At 56.9% G+C, this 18,753-nt stretch overlaps 1 protein-coding gene across 2 annotated transcripts in view; it reads left to right on the top strand.

The window, feature by feature from the left end:
- The window catches only part of FBLN2 (fibulin 2), a 66,514-nt gene that overhangs the window by 38,035 nt on the left and 9,726 nt on the right, over window positions 1-18,753 (top strand). Inside the window, exons 3-10 of one of the 2 annotated variants that reach the window (XM_081526478.1) lie at window positions 6,028-6,139; window positions 7,516-7,645; window positions 8,946-9,126; window positions 9,839-10,048; window positions 10,625-10,738; window positions 11,442-11,543; window positions 13,621-13,761; window positions 18,023-18,157. In XM_081526478.1, the coding sequence (XP_081382604.1) occupies window positions 6,028-6,139; window positions 7,516-7,645; window positions 8,946-9,126; window positions 9,839-10,048; window positions 10,625-10,738; window positions 11,442-11,543; window positions 13,621-13,761; window positions 18,023-18,157 (1,125 nt within the window). The remainder of the gene's footprint in view (window positions 1-6,027; window positions 6,140-7,515; window positions 7,646-8,945; window positions 9,127-9,838; window positions 10,049-10,624; window positions 10,739-11,441; window positions 11,544-13,620; window positions 13,762-18,022; window positions 18,158-18,753) is intronic. The other variant, XM_081526480.1, reaches the window with a different exon arrangement.

Raw genomic sequence — 18,753 nt, 5'->3', positions numbered from 1 at the left:
AGGGTGTGGACGGACGGAAGAGCCCCGCGGCCGGAACTCTGTGGCCCTGGTGCCCGGGAGCTTAAAAAGACCCCGGGAGAGATGAAGCCGGCGGCCTCAGAGTGGGTGATCGGTGGGGTGGGGTGGCCTGGGGGTGCTGGGCTCTGGACGAGGAGCCAGGGTCCACACCTGGTGGGCTTTGCTGGCCCTGCCTCCCGCTGACGGTGCCCAGCAGCACCAGGCTTGGCCCCCAAGCTGATCCCCCACCAGCTCCAAGTGGGTGGTCCTCCCGGCCTCAGGGGTCACGCCCCTGAGTTCCTTTGTCTGAGAAAGGGGGGAAGCCAGAGGGGGAAGGCTAGGAGAGAATGGTGGGAAGGCTGCCAAGTGCGGGCTGAGACCTGGCGTCTGCTGGGGGAAGGGGCGCGGGGTGGCGGGGGCAGGAAGGGAGCCTGCTCCATCCACCGGGCAGAGAGCCTCCTCCCGGGCTGGCGCTGAGATTCGCAGACAGGGCCTCTAGGATCGGCTGCATCAAGCCGCCTGGGTGCCCAAGTGGAGAAGCTGAGGCCGGAGAGGGGAAATTGAGGCTTGGGATGTCCAGCTCCCCACCTGATCTCGAGTGGGCCTGACAGTGGTTCCCACCCGTAATAAATGCCTGTGGAGATCAAAGTGCCTGACTCCCGCTTGGCTTGTGGCCGGCTCTCAATGCATTCCAGCCATTAGTGTTACCCTGATACGGCACCCATCTCCTGCCATCTGGCTGAGCCCCAGGGGCCTGCTGCAATCTGCTAATCTTTAAGGCCGTCTTGGAGAAGGCTTAGGAAGAAAGAATTCAGTTCAGTGAAAGAAAGGACATTGTGTGCTGAGCTGGGCGGAAAGGGACATGCTGCCTGGGTGGAGTGAGCTCCCCACCACCAGAGGTATTCAAGCAAGGCAAGACTCCCATGTGCTTGGAGTGTGATGGGAGAGGATTAAGTGTGGATGGTGGCGTCACGCTCAGGGGCCACAGAGACTCAGGTCCCTACTCTGAGGGGATGAAACAGACAAGTGAAAAAGGAAGCTCATAAGTAAAAAGAGGGTTTCCATAGTGATGAGGGCTGTGAGGAGGTTGGAAAGTGAGTGATGTGGTAAGATTGGGGCTGTGTTTTACCGTCAAGTGTTTTCAACTTTTATCCAGTTGCTTGGACTAAGGTTTTCCTTTTTGCTTGTGGATTGTATTTTCTCTTTTTTCCCTAGCTTTAATAAGATGTTTTACTGTTGTTCAGTCTGTGAGTCATGTCCAACTCTTTGTGACCCCGTGGACTGCAGCACACCAGGATTCCCTGTCCTTCACTATCTCCTGGAGCTTGTTTAAACTCATGTCCATTGAGTCGGTGATGCCATCCAACCATCTCATCCTCTGTCATCCCCTTCTTCTCCTGCCCTCAATCTTTCCCAGCATCAGGGTCTTTTCTAATGAGCTGGCTCTTTGCATCAGATGGCCAAAGTATTGGAGTTTCAGCTTTAGTGTCAGTCCTTCCAATGAATATTCAGGATTGATTTCCTTTAAAGTTGACTGGTTTGATTATTGAGATATAATTGCTGTATAGTATTGTGTAGATTTTAGGTGTACAATATGATGCTTTGATATACACATAAATAGTCAAATGATTATTACAGTAAGGTTAGTTAACACATCCGTCAGCTCATATAGTTCTCATTTTTTGTTCCTGTTTGTGCTGAGAACATGTAATAACTACCCTCACAGGAGCTTTCAAGTGTAGAACACAGGCTGGTAACTATAGGCACCGCACTCTGCATCAGATCCTGGAACTGATGCATCTTATAACTGGAAGCTTGTGTCCTTTGACCAACATCTGTCTATTCCTCTAACTGCTCACCTCACCACCCACCCCAGTTCTTGGCAACCATTCTACTCTTGTTTCTGTGAGCTTGGCATTTTTGGATTCCATATATAGTATTTATCTTTCTCCATCGGACTTATTTCACTTAGCATAATGCTCTCAAGGTCCACCCCTGTTGTTGCAAATGGTAGGCTTTCCTTCTTGTTCATGACTGAGTAATATTCCTCTGTGTGTGTGTGTGTGTGTGTGTGTGTGTGTGTGTGTGTGTGTGTGTGTGTGTGTGTGTGTGTGATGTTTTCTTTATTCACCTGTTGATGGACATGCAGGTTGCTTCTGTGTCGTGGCTTTTGTAAATAGTGCTGCTGTAAACATAGGGATGCATGAATCTTTTTGAGTTTGTGCTTTTGTTTCCTTCAGATAACTACCCAGAAGTGGGGTGGATGAGAGCTCTATTCTTAGTTTTTGAGGAGCCTCCACACTGTGTCCACAGTGGCTGCACCAGCTTGCATTCCCACCAGCTGTGTAGGAGGGTTTTCCCTTTTCTTGGCATCTTCACCAACACCTACTGTCTCTTGTCGTTTTGATAATGTAACAGCCATCCTGTCGAGTGTGAGGTGATAGCTTGTTGTGGTTCTGATTTACATTTCTCTGATGACGGGTGATGTTAGCGCATTGTCACGTACCTCTTGGCCACTTACATGTTTTTAGAAAAATGTCTCTTTTGGTTCTTTGCCTACTATTAAAATAATTTTTGGTTTGCTATTGACTTGTACGAGTTCCTTATATATTTCTTGTTAACCCTCTTATCACATGTCTGGTTTTCAAATATCTTCTCCCATTTCAAAGATTGTCTTTTCATTTTATTGATTGCTTCTTTTGCTGTAAAGAGTCTTTTTAGTTTGACGTAGTCCCGTCTGTTGATTTTTGCTTCTGTTGCTTGTGTTCTGGTGTCATTACCAAAAATTTGTTGTGAAGACCAGTGTTAAGGATTTTTTTCCCCTATGGTTTCTTCTAGGAGTTGTATGGTTTGAGTAAATTGTTTTGAGTTGATTTTGGTATATGGTGTGAAGTAAGAGTCCAATTTAATTTGGAGGATTTTATTTCTGAAGAAGCCTCTCTTTATCCTAAAGTTATTTCCTTAGGTTTTCTTGCCCTTATAGATGTGGAATTTATCTTTGTGTGTGATGTAGGGTAGGTACCAACACCACATATTCAATCCTTTCCCCACTGGGTGTGAATGCCACGTTTATCGTATGCTAAATTCCCACATACACATAGTTCTGTTTCTGAATTTTATTTTGTTGCATTCATCTCATTGTCTTTTTCATTATTAAAACTTTAAGGTATGCTCCTCTTTATTTCTCTTCATAAATTTTCTTGGGTATTCTTAAGACATATCCTCTTTGGGATGAATTTTAAAATCAACTTGATAAATTTCATGATGAACTATTTTGGACCTCTGGGATTCCACTGAAGTTGTAGATTAAGTAAAGGAAAATGGACATCTTTAAGGTATTTAATCTTCTCATCTAAATACATAGTGTATATTTCTAACAAAGTATATGGTTATATCTATGGTTGTTGTTCAGTCACTAAGTCATGTCCGACTCTTTGCGACCCCCTGGACTGTAGCACGCCAGGCTCCTCTGTCCTCCACTGTCTCCTGGAATTTTCTCAAATTCATGCCCATTGAGTCGGTGATGCCATCTAGCCATCTCATCCTCTGATGCCCCCCTTCTCTTTTGGCCTTCAGTCAGGGTCTTCCAATGAGTTGGCTCTTAACCTATTAGGCGATTTTTTTTCTTCACATAGATTTAGTGTGTTTACTATAGATTTATTTCCAGGTTTCTTTCTTTTTAGTGTGAGGACACTTTTTCTTTTACCTTTTCTATTTAATTGTTGCTGGCGTATGGTAAAGCCACTAATTTGTATGTGTTGAATGTTTTCCACCAAATAATAACAGTAATTAGTATTCATTTTAGTAGTGTGTTAACACTGATTCCTTTGGATTTTCTAGAGAAATGAAACCATAACATCTGCAGAGAGTGACGGTCATGTCTTCTTTTCTGATATTTCTGCTGCCTCTTTTTTTTTTTCTTGCTTTATTGTGTCTGCTAGCATCTCTCAGACAGTGTTAAGCAGGAGTGTCAGTAGATACTTTGGTTGTATGTCTGCCTGCAGTGGGGCACGTGTCTAGTGTTTCACCACTGGGTGTGATGTTTGTTACTGGTTTTGGTAGACACTGATTTTCAAGAATGTTTTGCATTCCTCCTGGTGCCTCAGAACAGCCTTCAGGTTGATGTCAAAGCTTATTCCCCCTGCTTTCAGAGGGGAAATTGAAACTGAGGAAAGCTCAGTGACTTGAAATGCATGCTAAGCCAATGATGCAGATGGTTCTTAGTGAGCTCTCTGTTCCCAGAACCTTGCAGGCTGCTGACGTGTCTTGGTGCCTTTCTTCCTCAGCCGTACTGGGTTCTGTGAACTGCTCAAGGACATTTAGAGGTTCTCGTAGGCTTTGACAGCTGTGCAGCTGTGGGTCTGCATAACGGAGCAGGAAAGTGAGTCTTTAGGGAAGAGAGATGACTGTACAGGGCAGCCCTGAGTTGTGGACCCAGTTACAAAGTTATTCTGTGAAGCTGTGCTGCTCCTCAGCACATACATAGGTGCCCCAAGTTGGGCTTTATCTTTGAATTTCATTTGTTTTCAGACCTCTGAGGCAAATGGTTGCATTAATTACCTTACTCGTTTCATGGTTCCTTATCATCTTAGCAAGACTCTCTTGTTTTTTTTATTTATTTATTCCTGTTTATCACCGACTCGATGAAGATGAGTTTGAGCGATCTCCGGGAGTTGGTGATGGACAGGGAGGCCTGGCGTGCTGCAGTCCATGGGGTTGCAAAGAGTCGGACACGACTGAGCGCCTGAACTGAACAGATCCCCTTTCCCCATGGCCATCTCGCCTTCCCTCTCACCCTAGGCAACTGTTCTCTTCAGTCTGGGTTTTACTCTTTTGTTGTTTTGTGCTCTGATGTGCTCACGCAGAGTGTACGTTGGTGATTTGCACGCAGTCTTCTCAGTTCCTGTTCCCTCTCGGGGCTCTGTTGCACGCTGCTCCCTGTTGCCGTGTGTATGTGTGTCCAGGTTCACGCTGTCGTGTAAACATCTCGCCTGACGTTTCTGCCAGCCATGGGGTCCTCCGTGGAGGACGCCCACACCTTCTGTTCCCGACTCCTGCAGTGATGAGGCTGCCTCTCACCACTTCCACAGCCTCACTGAAGTGCGCGTCCTTGAGCTGGTGGAATGTGGGTCGGGCGATGATGTCTGTCCTGCCATTGACACCGGGAGCAGGACCGCTGAGCCCGCCGATGTGTCTAACTGTGTCCGCGGGGCCAGGTCTCCATCTGGACTGGCTGCCGCGGTCACCTCTCCCACCCCCAGGGGACCAGGGCTCCCGCCTGTGCCTGGCATTCATCACTCTCTCTCATTTTCCTGGATTCACAGATACTCTACTTTGGGGGTTGGTTTTCTTCATGTTTATTTCCAGGAGGTTACTGTATTTCTCAGTAGCAATTCTTTGTCAGTGTAGACACTCCAGAAACACCTCCTAACCTGTCAGCAGTCTGTCCACGGAATTCTTGGTTATTCGGGGAATGTTAATTCTGAAGTAGGAAAAGGCATCCATGCTGTAACCTGTGGTCTGTGCCTTTAAGACCTTCCCCTAAGCCCCAGTCACACAGGTCCTCCCCTAGAACTTTCCTCAAAGACACTGCCGCTCCTTTCTCATGCGTTGGTGTCTTATCTGGTCCCTCAGAGGCAGAGTCTGGGTTGGAGGTTCTTGGGCGCATTGTGGTTCATTTGGCGAAACTGCCCAGGGAGGGGGCCGGGGAAGGAGCTGATGCTACTCCTGGTCCCACTGGGCTGTCCCCTTGGAGATGGAGTGGGTGCGTGAACCCTGACTAGCCGGTGGCCGGCCGTCCTCCCAGTCCCCTCCCCCTGGGTGGACTTACTCGCCCAGGGGCTCTGCAGAGAAGGTTGTGCTTGCGAGCTGTGGGCTGGTGGTGGGCGGCAGCAAGTGGGCGAGGCCCCCGCCCAGCGATGGACTGGGATCCGGCCTGGCACCGGCAGCCTCCTGTACCTGCCGGGCCTGCACACCTGGGCACCGTGAGCCCCCTCCGGGTGCTGACTCTGCCCGCATCGCCTCCCACAGTGTCCACGAAGGACCTGATCGAGACGTGCTGCGCAGCCGGGCAGCAGTGGGCCATCGACAACGACGAGTGCCTGGACATCCCCGAGGGCGGCGCCGAGGGCGACGTGTGCAGGTAGGCAGGAGCCGGCTCCGCGTCCCCACGTCCTCAGCCCCGGACCCCGCACTGCCCGGGGAGCCCGCTGCACCCACGTCAGGTGGCTGCGGGCGCCTTCAGGTGGCTGGCCGGGTGCTCTCCAGGTGTGGGGAGCTCCAGACTGGCCCTGAGAGCCAGCCCATGGTGCAGACTAGCGGCTGAGAAGTCAGAAGTGGGCAGCTGGGAGCAGGTGACAGGGGCCCGCTGTCACCGGGGAACAGCTGGCTGCTTCTCTCACCAGATGCTGCTTCTGGGCCCTGCTCAGCCTTGGGCCTTGATCCCTTCTTGTGATGGTTGTTCTCAGCGAAGGAAGCCTTTTTACCCACGCCCTCCCTGTGCCAGGCCCAGGGGACGTCCTCTCAGACGTTCACCCCCTCTTTATTCCTGGGACGCGCCATCTCGGCCAGCCTGCTCCTCTTTCTACATAAGGTTCAGAGAGGGCATATGATTCACCCCAAACCACACAGCTCATTGGAGATTGGCCTGGATTAGGTCCTGTGTTTCCTACTGTCCTGGTGGCTCAGATGGTAAAGAATCTGCCTGGTCATCTGACTAACACACACATTTTCCTGCTGTCCACCCACCATGCCTCTGCTGGGTGGTAAGTTGCTCAGTCGTGTCCGACTGTGTGTGACCCCATGGACTGTAGCCCACCAGCTTCCTCCATCCTTGGGATTCTCCAGGCAAGAATACTGGAGTGGGTTGCATGCCCTCCTCCCTGACCTAGGGATCAAACCCAAGTCTCTTACCTCTTTTGCATTGGCAGGAGGATTCTGTAACCCCTGAGCCACCAGGAAAGCCCTCTGTTAGAAATATTCAAATTCTAGCCTCGTCCCTTTCCTTTTGGGCTGTCTAGGAGTTAGGGCGTGCAGTATTCACGAGTCTTGAACTAAGTGATCTAGTGCTTGTTCGTATTCCTCCTGTGATGGGAAACTCACTACTTCATAGGCAGCCATTTCTGTCACCGGGTGGCCCGTGCTGGGACGTGGCCTTCCTCAAGCGAGGCTGAAGCCTGTGTTTTCATCCCCCCTGTCTTGGGTGCTGGTCCATCGGCTCTCTCAGCCCTACTGTCACTGGAGGCAGGACCAGGGACCCTGACCCCCGCCACTGGTCAAGGACACCGAGCCCAGAGCCCCGTGGGGCCCAGGCCTGAGTCATCCTGGTTAAGCTGAGACCAGAGCTCGAGTCACTTGGTGGGCATGTGCCCTCTGGCTGCTGCCCTGGCGCCAGCAGGGACCCCGCCCGCTGTGGACCTCGGCGGGGCTTCCCTTCTCTGAGCCGAGCATCCTCTGGTGGAAAGTGGGGTCCCTGGAGGACGGGGTGCTCGGTGGGGCTGAGGCGCGGCTCTGTTGCAGGACAGCCCAGAAGCACTGCTGCGTGTCCTACCTGAAGGAGAAGAGCTGCATGGCCGGCGTGTTGGGCGCCAAAGAGGGCGAGGCCTGTGGGGACGAGGACCACGACACCTGCGGCGTCTCCCTGTACAAGGCAAGCTGCCCTGGGGCTCGCGGCCTGAGCCCGCAGGCCCTTGAGGGCAGAGGGCGTGGGCAGGCCGTGGGGCTCACTCCTAGGGGCGGTGGGGAGGGGGGCGCCCTGCACCTACATAGGAAACATCGCCAGTTACCGATGGACCAATTCATTCGGGAAGTATTGATGGAACACCAGTGTGTAATGGGCCCTGTGTCACGCGTTAACAACACAGAAATGGATCACACAAATTTCCCTGCCCTCACAGGGATTTCTTTTTCTTTTCTGGTCCATTTGTGGCTGCTATCAGCCGGTGGCTCTGCTGACTAGATCTAGGATGGCCGTCACTTGGGACAAGGTTTCTCTGCTCCATGTGGTCCCAGGGTCCAGCAGGCTAGCTTGGGCTTGTTCAGGTCGTGGCTGGGCAGGTCTCCAGCACAGCGAGGTAGAGGTGTGCAAGGCCTTTTGCGGCCAGGGCTCAGAAGGGCACTCAGTCATTTCTGTCTGTTCTTGTTGACTGAAGCAAGTCATGAGACACAATCAAGAGACTGGGAAGTGAACCCTCTCTTTCAATAGGAGAATCTGCACTATCACACTGCAAAGACAGAGGGCACAGTGAAGAGTGAACAACTGGGGCTGTTACTGCAATCAGTCTGCCACAGTAGTTTAAACAAATTAAAGGCTTTGATTTTGGAGGCAGGCAGTCCGGCACAGTGAATCTAAAAATATCTTTGAGCACCCAAGCTTCTGTATTTCTGCTTGATCCTTTGTAGCTTGTAGTTTCCATTTTTAAGGTCACCTCATGACACAAGATAGCTGCTAGAGCTCCAGCCATCACATCTGTCCCAAAAAGGAGGAAGCAGGAATGCAAAAAGACGTATTTTCAAGTTGAGTTAACCCCAGTTAAGAGCTCTCCTGAAATCTTCACCCAGTGACTCCTATCTCTAACTTCAAGAGACCTGGGGAAGTGCTGTCTTTCAGGTAGCCTGAATAGAATTGGAGTCTGCTGGTAAATATGGAGGCAGTTAATGGATGTGGCCAGGGGTTAACTTGTCGTTCTTTTCATAAGAGGTCATTTATGAATTATTAAAGAACACTTGCACTAGCTGAGCCAGAAACAGGACATGGGGACAGATGACACTTCTGTCGCTGGAGAACATGTCCTGGGCAGAAGAAACAAGATGAGGGTGAATTTGCTCCTATTTTTCAGCCCCTCCTCTGAGCCTGGGGGCCCGGAGTGAGTCCCATGGGCTCTCAGGCCATGGGGAAGGCAGGTGGGGAAGCCCTGTAGGCTGGGCAGTGAGCATACGTTTCCCTGCAGCAATGCTGTGACTGCTGCGGCCTGGGGCTCCGCGTGCGGGCTGAGGGTCAGTCGTGCGAGTCCAACCCCAACCTCGGCTACCCCTGCAACCACGTCATGCTCTCCTGCTGTGAGGGCGAAGACCCCCTCATTGTGCCCGAGGTCCGCCGGCCTCCAGAGCCTGAGGCCGCACCACGGAGAGGTGGGTGCTGCCCCCCAGGCCAGGTGTGGGGGCCAGAGGGCGATGGGGGAGAGCTGCTGGGGCTTCCAGACAAGGCTGGTGCCCTCTGGCCTTCTGCGGGGACTTTGGTCACCTTCCCAAGGTCTGCTCTGGACCGAGTTCTTCTGTGGCTTCCGATGATAGACTCCTATTATTTTCAAGATGGTGGTCTCATTCACTTTGCTATTCAACCATCCATTCTGCACAACTGTGTACCACCCATCTCCCTCTGCTCTCCATCCACCCACCCTCCAATTTGCTTTTTCACCTACACGTCCATACTTCTTCCTCCCCATCCACCCATCCATTTCACCCAGCCCCCACCAATCCTCTGGTCCATCTTTCACTCATTCCCTCATCCTCTCATCCACCCACCCCTCCATCCATCCATCCATCCACCCACCCCTCCATCCATCCATCCACCCACCCTTCCATCCACCCCCCCATCCATCCATCCACCCACCCACCCCTCCATCCACCCACCCACCCCTCCATCCATTCGTCCATCCATTCACCCCTCCATCCACCCACCCTTCCATCCACCACCCCTCCATCCTATATCATACTGTCTCAGCTGAGCACATGGAAGGTTCTGGAGAGGACCTGATCAGATTTCCTGAGGGCCTGTGGTGTGGTCTCAGCCACTCACTGGGGCCAGCCTGGCTCTCATCATGAGCACGGACACCCGCCCCAGTTTCAGAGGCAGAGTTGGTGAGCCGGGAGGCCCTGTCGCTGGGCACGGAGACCGAGCTGCCCAACAGCCTGCCGGGCGATGACCAGGACGAGTGCCTGCTCCTCCCGGGGGAGCTGTGCCAGCACCTGTGCATCAACACCGTGGGCTCCTACCGCTGCGCCTGCTTCCCTGGCTTCTCACTGCAGGATGACGGCCGCACCTGCCGCCCAGGTGAGGGTCCGCGTGGTGGGGACGGGGCCAGCCCTGCCAGCAGGGCGTGGTGTTCCTGGGACGGGAGTTATAGGGTCCTTCCCCTCCTGCCACGCACATGTAGGAACCCACAGTTGCCAGGGGTCCTGAGTGATCGATTTGTGAGCCCAGGCAGACGGCTCCCTCCTGGAGCTCCATCTCCAGGGGAGCCCCAGCACCCTGCACTGGATTCAAGCTCAGGGCCAGGATCCGGGCCACAGAGGATGCCCCCATGTCCCCAGACTGTGTCCCCAGCACTGGGCCTGCGGAGATCAGGCCCCAGCACCCGGACGAGGAGGACTTTCTCCCTGCCAGCTTCCAGAGTAGAGTCATCTGAGTCTAGAGACCCTTTCCCCTCCCTGCCCCCCACTCTGATTAGCTGTGAGATGGATCTTGCCTGAGATGTGTTCCTTCCTGAGCCTTAGTTTCCTCTGTCTTGGGATTGGGGGTGTGTGAAACGACCCCAGCCCTGGTCAGGTGCCCGGAGCGACACCTGTAAGGGCCTGAGGTTGACTGCAGACACGAGACCCCCTCACTTGTCTGCTCTGCCCATGACAGATGGCGGCCCCCCCAAGCCGGAGGCCGCCGAGGAGTCTGCACAGAGGCCCGAGTCCTCCCAGGTGGTCCCCAACACCATCGCGTTGCCCGTGCCGCAGCCCAACACCTGTGAAGGTAAACCCGGCCGCGGGCAGGCGGGGAGCCCTCCGGGGCTGGGCGTGAGCAAGGTGGCCCTGCCAAGGGGTGCTTCTGCTCGGGGGGTTGGCTGACCTCGCTGTCTGCGCTGTGAGAGGTGGGATGGGGGACACACCTGGGACACGCGTGTGTGGCCCCCAGACGGCCCATCAGCTGCCTTCAGTCTCAAGTTCTGTAAAACCGAGAGCGTAGAATCCTCGCTTGCTCAGGCACCGCGCAGCCTGCATTCAGCGATGCGTGGGCAGTTCTCTGCATCCGCCCCTCCTCCCTCCCCATCTCGTCCCCGGCATCCCTGGTACTTGAGGGAGGGGTGGGTGATGGTGGCAGAGCCCAGACACCAGCAAGGTGTGAGCAGGAAGGGGAGACCTTGTGGAAAGGGTCAGGAGTGGGGTTCCCTGGCTCCCAGCCCCTCCATGTGTAGGCTGGAGCCGGGGGTGATGAGCCGGGTGGTCTCTGACTTCCATGTGGTTTCCTAGCAGACAGTAAGGAGTCTGCCTGCAACACAGGAGACCCGGGTTCAATCCCTGGGTTGGGAAGATCCCCTGGAGGAGGGCATGGAAACCCACTCCGGTAGTCTTGCCTGGAGAATCCCATGGACAGAGGAGCCTGGTGGGGCTGCAGTCCATGGGGTCACAGAGAGTCAGACACGACTGAGCAACTAACACGTCCACTTTCCTGGCAGACAACGGGCCCTGCAAGCAGATATGCAGGGTCGTCGGGGACACCGCCATGTGCTCCTGCTTGCCCGGCTACGCCATCATGGCGGACGGCGTGTCCTGTGAAGGTGAGTCCCCGCCATGCCCCCCCCACACACCTGAGCGGGCCCGGCTGGGGGGAGGTGGTCCAGGGCTGAGCCCCGCTGTGCTGAGAGCGGGGAGTAGGCGTGGCTGCCGTGACCGCCGGTGGCACAGGGAGCGGCTGAAACCGCTGCCACACCACGTGCCAGGTGAGCCCTGGTGGGCACGCAGGGTGACTGCAGCCTCGCCGCCTCCTGGAGCGGGCCTCCCTAAACTTCAGTGTGCAGCCAATCCCCTGGGGGCCTGGGACCACGCCGATCCTGAGAATGCCACCTGGCTTCAGAGAGCCGACCCAGGAGGTCTGGGGAGGGGCCCGAGGCCCCCTGGGCCGCCCTCCAACTGGCTCTGTCCTTGGGAGTCTCCCCCTGTGAGTGGCCTGTCTTGGTTTGTGATCGCCTGGCCCTGTGATGGTGAGCACTCCGAACTCCGAATCCAGCAATCTGAGTTCGTATCTCGGTGGGACCTTTCTGTTAGCCCCACTGGTGGCTCAGATGGTAAAGAATCTGCCTGTAACGCAAGAGACCTGGGTTCGATCCCTGGGTCAGGAAGATCCCATGGAGAAGGGCATGGCAACCCACTCCAGGATTCTTGCCTGGAGAATCCCATGGACAGAAGAGCCTGGTGGGCTACAGTCCATGGGGTTACAAAGAGTTGGACACGACTGAGTGGCTAACACGCCGCCTCTCGCTCACAGCCCCCATTCCAGCCATGGGTGAAGCCAGGACAGCGGGCAGTGCCTCCCGCTGGCCGCCGTGGGGAGCAAGGCTGGGGCAGGGCAGCCCCAGCTGGGGGGCCTGCTCTCAGAAACCATGGAGGGGTGTGGCTGTCGGTGACGCTGCCTTCACAGAGGAGCTGGAAAGGGTCTGGAAGCGCGTCCCTTTCTCACCTGTGAACCTGCCCAGTCTGGGTCTAGTCCCGGGGCGAGGGATCTGCCGTGCAGGGCTGGGCCCTCCCTCTGTGAGACGGGGTCATCAGCGCATGGTTCCCAGTGAGCCCCACCTGGAGCCCCTCCATGTCTGGAGGCAGGGCGGGCCCAGAGCGAGCCAATGGTGTCGGAGACGCTTTAGTTCATGTTCAGGAGACATGACGCTGGTGGGAGTCCTGGGGGGTTAAGTCTGTCTGGGAAAGACCCCCATCCCTGTCAGCAGCCACAACCCACCTGCAGCCGCTTGCCCAAGACCATTCTGGTGCGGACGGAAACCATCCTCATGCCCAGAAAGGGCAGGAGACCTGTCCAGGATGCACAGCACGGCGGTGCCTGGCAAGCCTTTCTCTCAGATGGTGGGGGCCAACCTGGCTCTGCTCCCCATCTCCCGGGACCTGTATCTCTCCTGGGTCCATGTCCCTGCCCCTCCAGGCCCCCGCTTCTCTCTGCAGGGCCCCCAGCAGTGAAGGCTGTGGTGTCCAGGTCAGGGGGTGCAGAGGGTGTTCCGTGGGTGCATCCTGCCCTGCAGGGGAGTCCTGCTGGGCTCTGCCCTGTTTATAATCACCCACCAAGTGACCAACAGTGGCAGCTCAAGAATTGTTTTTAAGTGTCCAAATTTCAGGTTTTTCTCAGATCTTTGTAATATCTGCCCACAAGGAGCCCGCAGCCCCGATATCCCTTTGGACAGAGCACAGGCTCAGCAGTACCCACGGAGCCCCCTTGGCCCCTGCTCCTGTTGATGTCCCCTGCTCCTGTTGATGTCCCCAGCCTGGCCCCCTAAGCACTCAAGTTTGCAGCCCCCAGCATCTGTGACTCCCCTGGCCACCCGTGGAGGTGGAGTGTCTCTGGAGCATGGGTGGGGAACAGCCTCTGGTCCTGCCTGCTGTGTGACCCCAGACAGGCTGTCTGCTGTCTCTGAGCTTCAGCTGGCCACCTGTCCTTACCAGGGCTCCTGGTCCCTCATCTTTGAACCGCACAAACTCAGACTTGGGCCCAAAGCCCAGAGGGACCGCTGATGGATGGGCTGAGAGGCCCCGGGCAGCTCCCTGCCCCTGTCTGGGCCTCAGTTTCCCTATCTGTCACCGGCAGCCACACCTCTCTAACGGCCCTCTGTTTCTCCTCCTGCGACTTATCACTAGACCAAGACGAGTGCCTGCTGGGCGCTCATGATTGTAACCGGCGCCAGTTGTGTGTGAACACCCTGGGATCCTTCTACTGTGTCAACCACACAGTGCTCTGTGCCAAGGGCTTTATCCTCAACGCACACAGGAAGTGCGTGGGTAAGCCGGAGCCCCGCCCGCCGCGGCCCCCCGCTCTGCTCCACACCGACTGCCACGCCTGCGGCCACATGCTAAAGGGCCCGACCTTTGCATGTGAGCTCTCAGCACGCCCCCATGCTCCGTGTCCTGCCCTGCGTGCCCTGGTGTCCTGTCCTGCTTCTCCACTGACCCCCTGGGAAGCCGCTCTCCCCAGGGATGGGCCTGAGTCAGAACTGGAACCGAGGTGTGACCTGGCAGCTCACTGAAGACAGGGCATTGAGACACGTGGGCAGCAGGCAGGGCAGGATGTGGGGGACTGGGGGCAGGGAGGCCGGGGTTCAGAGCAGGACCGCCCGGTATCTCTGTGGTCTCGAGCTTCCTCTCGAGCCTCTGTTTCATCATCTGTGAGAAGTGGGTGCTCAGGGCACTGCTCCGCCTTTGGAGATTATGTGACATGTGCGTGGCGTAGCCAGAATGCAGGGCACAGTGAGCACGTGACGTCAGCTGCTGAGATTGTACTCCGATGCGGCCAAAGCCCCTTCCGAGGCAAATGGATGGAACTGGGGTCTGGACGATCCGGGTCTATATACACCAGCTGGGTGTTCATTTGCTGTGTGATCCTGAGCCGTGGAGCCCTCCTGTCTGGGCAGCTAGTCTCCCAGGACTGGGGGGTCTGAGGTTTTCTCGGAGGAAATGTCACGGACCTGCCCAGAGAGGGACCCGGGGTAGCGGAGCACGGGGCAGACTGGGAAATGCTGTGGCAGGGGCCCAGGCTGAGGGGGAGGCCGTTCCAGCCGGCAGCATGTGGACACACTCCCTGGAGAAGGCGGCATGGGCACGGGTTGCCCGGGACGGCAGGGATGCGGGAGATGAGAAGGGCATGCAGGGAGGAGAAGCAGCTGCAGGAAGCACGTGGAGGTGGGAACGGCTCATGCCCAGACCCCCCCCGCCTGTCGTCTCTGTGCTTGGGGGCCATGCCCAGCCTGGGCATGTCCTCTTCCTCACCCGCCGCTGCTGGGCAGCTGCGTGGCTGCTGCAGACATGTTTGCCCCGGCCCCCGGCCCCCGGCCAGGGGCACAACATGAGCGCTGCAGAGCCTGCTTGTTGGCGGCTTCTCCTGTCTGGGTCATGTCTGTGTGTGTCTGGGAGGATGGTCCACGGGGCCCGCGAGCAGCCTCCCAGGATGCGGTGTGCAGGTTTTCCTGGCGGCCTGGAGTGACAACTGTGTCCTCAAAGGGGTTGCTGGGTGGCTGGAAAAGGTGTTTGGGGTTAAAGAGCAGAGGTGCCTCCATTCAGCAAGGTTTATGGTTGTTCACTCAGCCTTTCCCTCCTTGTCATCCTGCTCAGACCCCGGTCTCCTCTTCATCCTTGTTCCACGCACGTGTTCATCTCGTCTGTGAGCACTCATCCTTTGCGTCACTTGTCTGTCCACAAACGTGTCTTCTGTGGTGCGTTTGTACGCTCCAGGCTTGTTCTGTTAACCTTGGCTGGTGAGACGGGAGATGGGTGCCCAGGTGAAGAGTGTGGCCTCTGTGGCCAGACCGCCTGGGTTCAAGCCCTGGCTCTGCCACTTTCCACTTGGAGGACCCAAGACCAGTTGTATAATCTCTCTGAGACTCAAGTTTCTTCACCTGTGGAAAGGGAAATAGCATCCACGTCCAAGGGTCACTGTGCTGGTTAGATGAGTCCGTGTAAAGAGCTTGCTAGAATTTGATGTCATAATAATGATTCAACAAATGTGTTATACTGAGGCAGCCTGCATAGGTAGTGAGCTCCCCATCACTGGAGGTATGTAAGCCAAAGTGGGACAGGCCTGAGTGGTGCCAAGTCCAGAGGACTTCTGACAGGCTGGTGACCTCTGTGGGGGAACCCCTGTGCTTTTCTGTTGGCCTGTTGTGCCCTGTCCTTTGAGGACTGTCGTGGACCCTGGGAAGAGTGTTCCAGGTGGGCCGGGCTTTGGGAAGATGGGCGCCCCGGCTCTGCAGCCCACTCTGCGGGGGTGAGGAAAGGGCTGGGCACTCCGGGCTCTGTTCTTGCTGTTGCCACGTGCAGGCCGCGAAACTTTGGTCCAGTCACATCCCCTCTGTGAGACCTAGTTGCTTAGCTGGGAAGGAGTGTTCAGGGCCATGGAAGGGCTTTCCTCTAAGCTAGCGATCTGCACCCTTTTTGGCACCAGGGACTGGTTTTGTGGAAGACAGGTTTTCCACGGGGAGGAGGGGGATGGCTCAGACGGTAACACGAGCAATGGGGAACAGCAGCGGAGCGGTGCTCGCTTGCCCACCGCTCACCTTCTGCTGTGCAGCCCGGTTTCTCACAGCCCGCAGACCGGTAGGGTTGGGGGCCCCTGCTCTAAATCACCGGATCCCTAGTGAGCCATGCAGTCAGTGGTGTCTGCTGTCATCTCTCAACATGCTTCCTCCCAGGCTCCGGAGCAGGGTGGGGACTGGGGAGGCTCCTGACCCATGACGTTTCTGGGGTCCTGAGAAAGTGTCAATCCAGCCTGTAAATCAGAAGTCTCTATCTCGCTGAGCCAAGCCTTTCTTGGAAACTATGAGCCCAGAACCCCCTTTTCTTCTCCCTCATCCCCACCCAGCCAGGCTTGGCTCGGCTTATACACCAGTTGGCTCACCTGGGAGTTTGGGAGCATTTCTTTCCTGGTAGCTCAGAAAATAAAGAATCCACCTGCAGTGTGGGAGACCTGGGTTCGATCCCTGAGTCGGGAAGATCCCCTGGAGAAGGGAAAGGCTGCCTGCTCCAGTATTCTGGCCTGGAGAATCCCATGGACAGAGGAGCCTGGTGGGCTACAGTCCATGGGGTCGCAGAGTCAGAGACGGCTGAGTGACTAACACACACTTGCCCCACAGCCCGGTGCCCCTCCTCTCCACCTTGTCCCCGTCATGCTTGTAGATCAGCTCTGACCTCAGTGTCCCAGCGAGCAACCCTGACAGTGCAGGCCCCCGAGCAGGCGGTGCTCCCGAGACCGTGCAGCCTTCCTCCCCCGTGTCTCCACCCGCCTGCCCTCTCTCCCCTGCCAGCCTGGGGGCCGAGGCTGTGGCCCCCACGCGGCTAGGCCACCTGGGCTTAGCACAGAATAGGTGCTCCTTAAGGTGTGTCTGGGGAGTGAATGAATCAGCCAGGGCTACTGCACCTCCACGACCTGGTGGGGTCGGCACGCGGTGTCCTCCGCGCATGCTTAGCGCCCGCCTGCGGGGCGTCTGCGTTGATCACCTCTCTGGGTCCCCTGTGCCCTCCCCGGGGCTACTTCTCTCTCCTTTACTGGCGTCTCCCCACCACCTGCTCAGCCCAGGAGTCAGTCCTAGGCCTCTTCTGTGACTGTCCTGTCCCCCGGGTGACCTCAGCACCCACCACTCCCAAGTTCCTGGCTTCACTAAGACCCCTTCTGTGAACTCCGAGGCAGGACTCCGGCTGGCCCTTGACCCTCATACTCAGTGTCACCTCCAGGGCTCCCAGCCTTCCTCTGTGAGCCTGCTCCCCTCCACTGTCCCCATCCTCACCTGCCCAGCTGCTTGGCCAGGAAGCTTTGGCAAGACCTCTTGGCTTCTTTTTTTCCTCTCTGTGTCATCTCATCCATCATAGATCTGTCCATTTGACCTTCACACAGTTTTTGGAACCTGACTGCGTCTCCTCGCCTCCGTGGATGGCAGCCTCAGCCCCTTAATCTCCTATTCTATGAACCCCTCATCCCTGGAGTGTTCACTCTCAGCCAGGGGCCCCTGTTACAAACAAGTCAGTCTGCTGCCCTCTGCTGGAACCCTTGATGGCTCCCCGCCTCCCCCAGCGTCTCCTGATCCTCTCCTCTCCCCACACCGCACCCCTCCCTCTGGACTCTACCCTGAACCTGTCCCCTCTGCCTGGGATGTGTGTTTGGCTCGTCCTGGCATCTCCTCAGATGATTGCTCAAGTGCCCTCTGCCCTGATGACCCTTCGTGCCCCCCACCCCCACACCCCACACTCCTGGTCTCCTCCACCCCACTGTTTCTTCCGTAAGACTCCGGACCCCACTCCCTTACGTTTATCTGTTGGGCTTCCTCCTCTGAGTGTCCCCCGTGGCAGGGTTCCTGTCTGTCTTGTTCACCAGGTACCCTGGGGCCAAGCACAGTGCTGCTGGCACCAGGCACGTGCTCCATAAATCTTTGTTGAATGGGTGGTGGCACAGAGCCTGCTGCTCTCTGGCAGGCGAGCATCTTGAGGGCAGGGCTGGTCGGCTGGTGCTGTCCCCGGGATCACCCCGCAGCCCCTGACGGCCTGTCCCTCTCCGCAGACATCAATGAGTGCGTGACAGACCTGCACACGTGCAGCCGCCGCGAGCACTGCGTGAACACGGTGGGCTCCTTCCACTGCTACAAGGCGCTGACCTGCGAGCCGGGCTACAGCCTCCAGGATGGCGAGTGTACAGGTGAGGAGGTCTGGCTGCAGGCACCGCCCCTCGCCCTGCTCCGCCACGCCCCTCACCCCGCTGCGCCCTTCGCGCTGCCCCTCCCCACCCCCTTACCTTGTCCGCCCCGCCCCTCGCCCTGCTCCGCCCCGCCCCTCGCCCTGCTCCGCCCCGTCAACTCGCCCTGCCCCGCCCCGCCCCTCGCCCTGCCCCGCCCCGCCCCTCGCCCTGCCCCGCCCCGCCCCTCGCCCTGCCCCGCCCCGCCCCTCGCCCTGCCCCGCCCCGCCCCTCGCCCTGCTCCGCCCCTCCCCCTGCCCCGCCCCGCCCCTCCCCTGCCCCGCCCCTCGCCCTGCTCCACCTCTTACCGTGCTCCGCCCGGCCCCTCGCCCTGCCCCGCCCCGCCCCCTCGCCCTGCTCCGCCCCGCCCCTCGCCCTGCTCTGCCCCGCCCCCTCGCCCTGTTCCGCCGCCCTCACCCCCCACCCGGGCCGCCCAGAGCTAGCTCCCTTCGGAAAGTTCTAAGCTCCAGGGTTTCTGGCCAGTTAAGAGACCCCGCAGATGATGATGTTGGGGGCAGAGGTGGGCCTCCAAACTGGTGGCTGGGGGGAGGGGCGAGGTA

Source organism: Giraffa tippelskirchi, chromosome 9 (genome assembly GCF_054371585.1).
Source record: "Giraffa tippelskirchi isolate mGirTip1 chromosome 9, T2T-mGirTip1v1.2.pri, whole genome shotgun sequence".
Lineage (NCBI taxonomy): Eukaryota > Metazoa > Chordata > Mammalia > Artiodactyla > Giraffidae > Giraffa > Giraffa tippelskirchi.
This window is presented reverse-complemented; position numbering and strand designations above follow the sequence as displayed.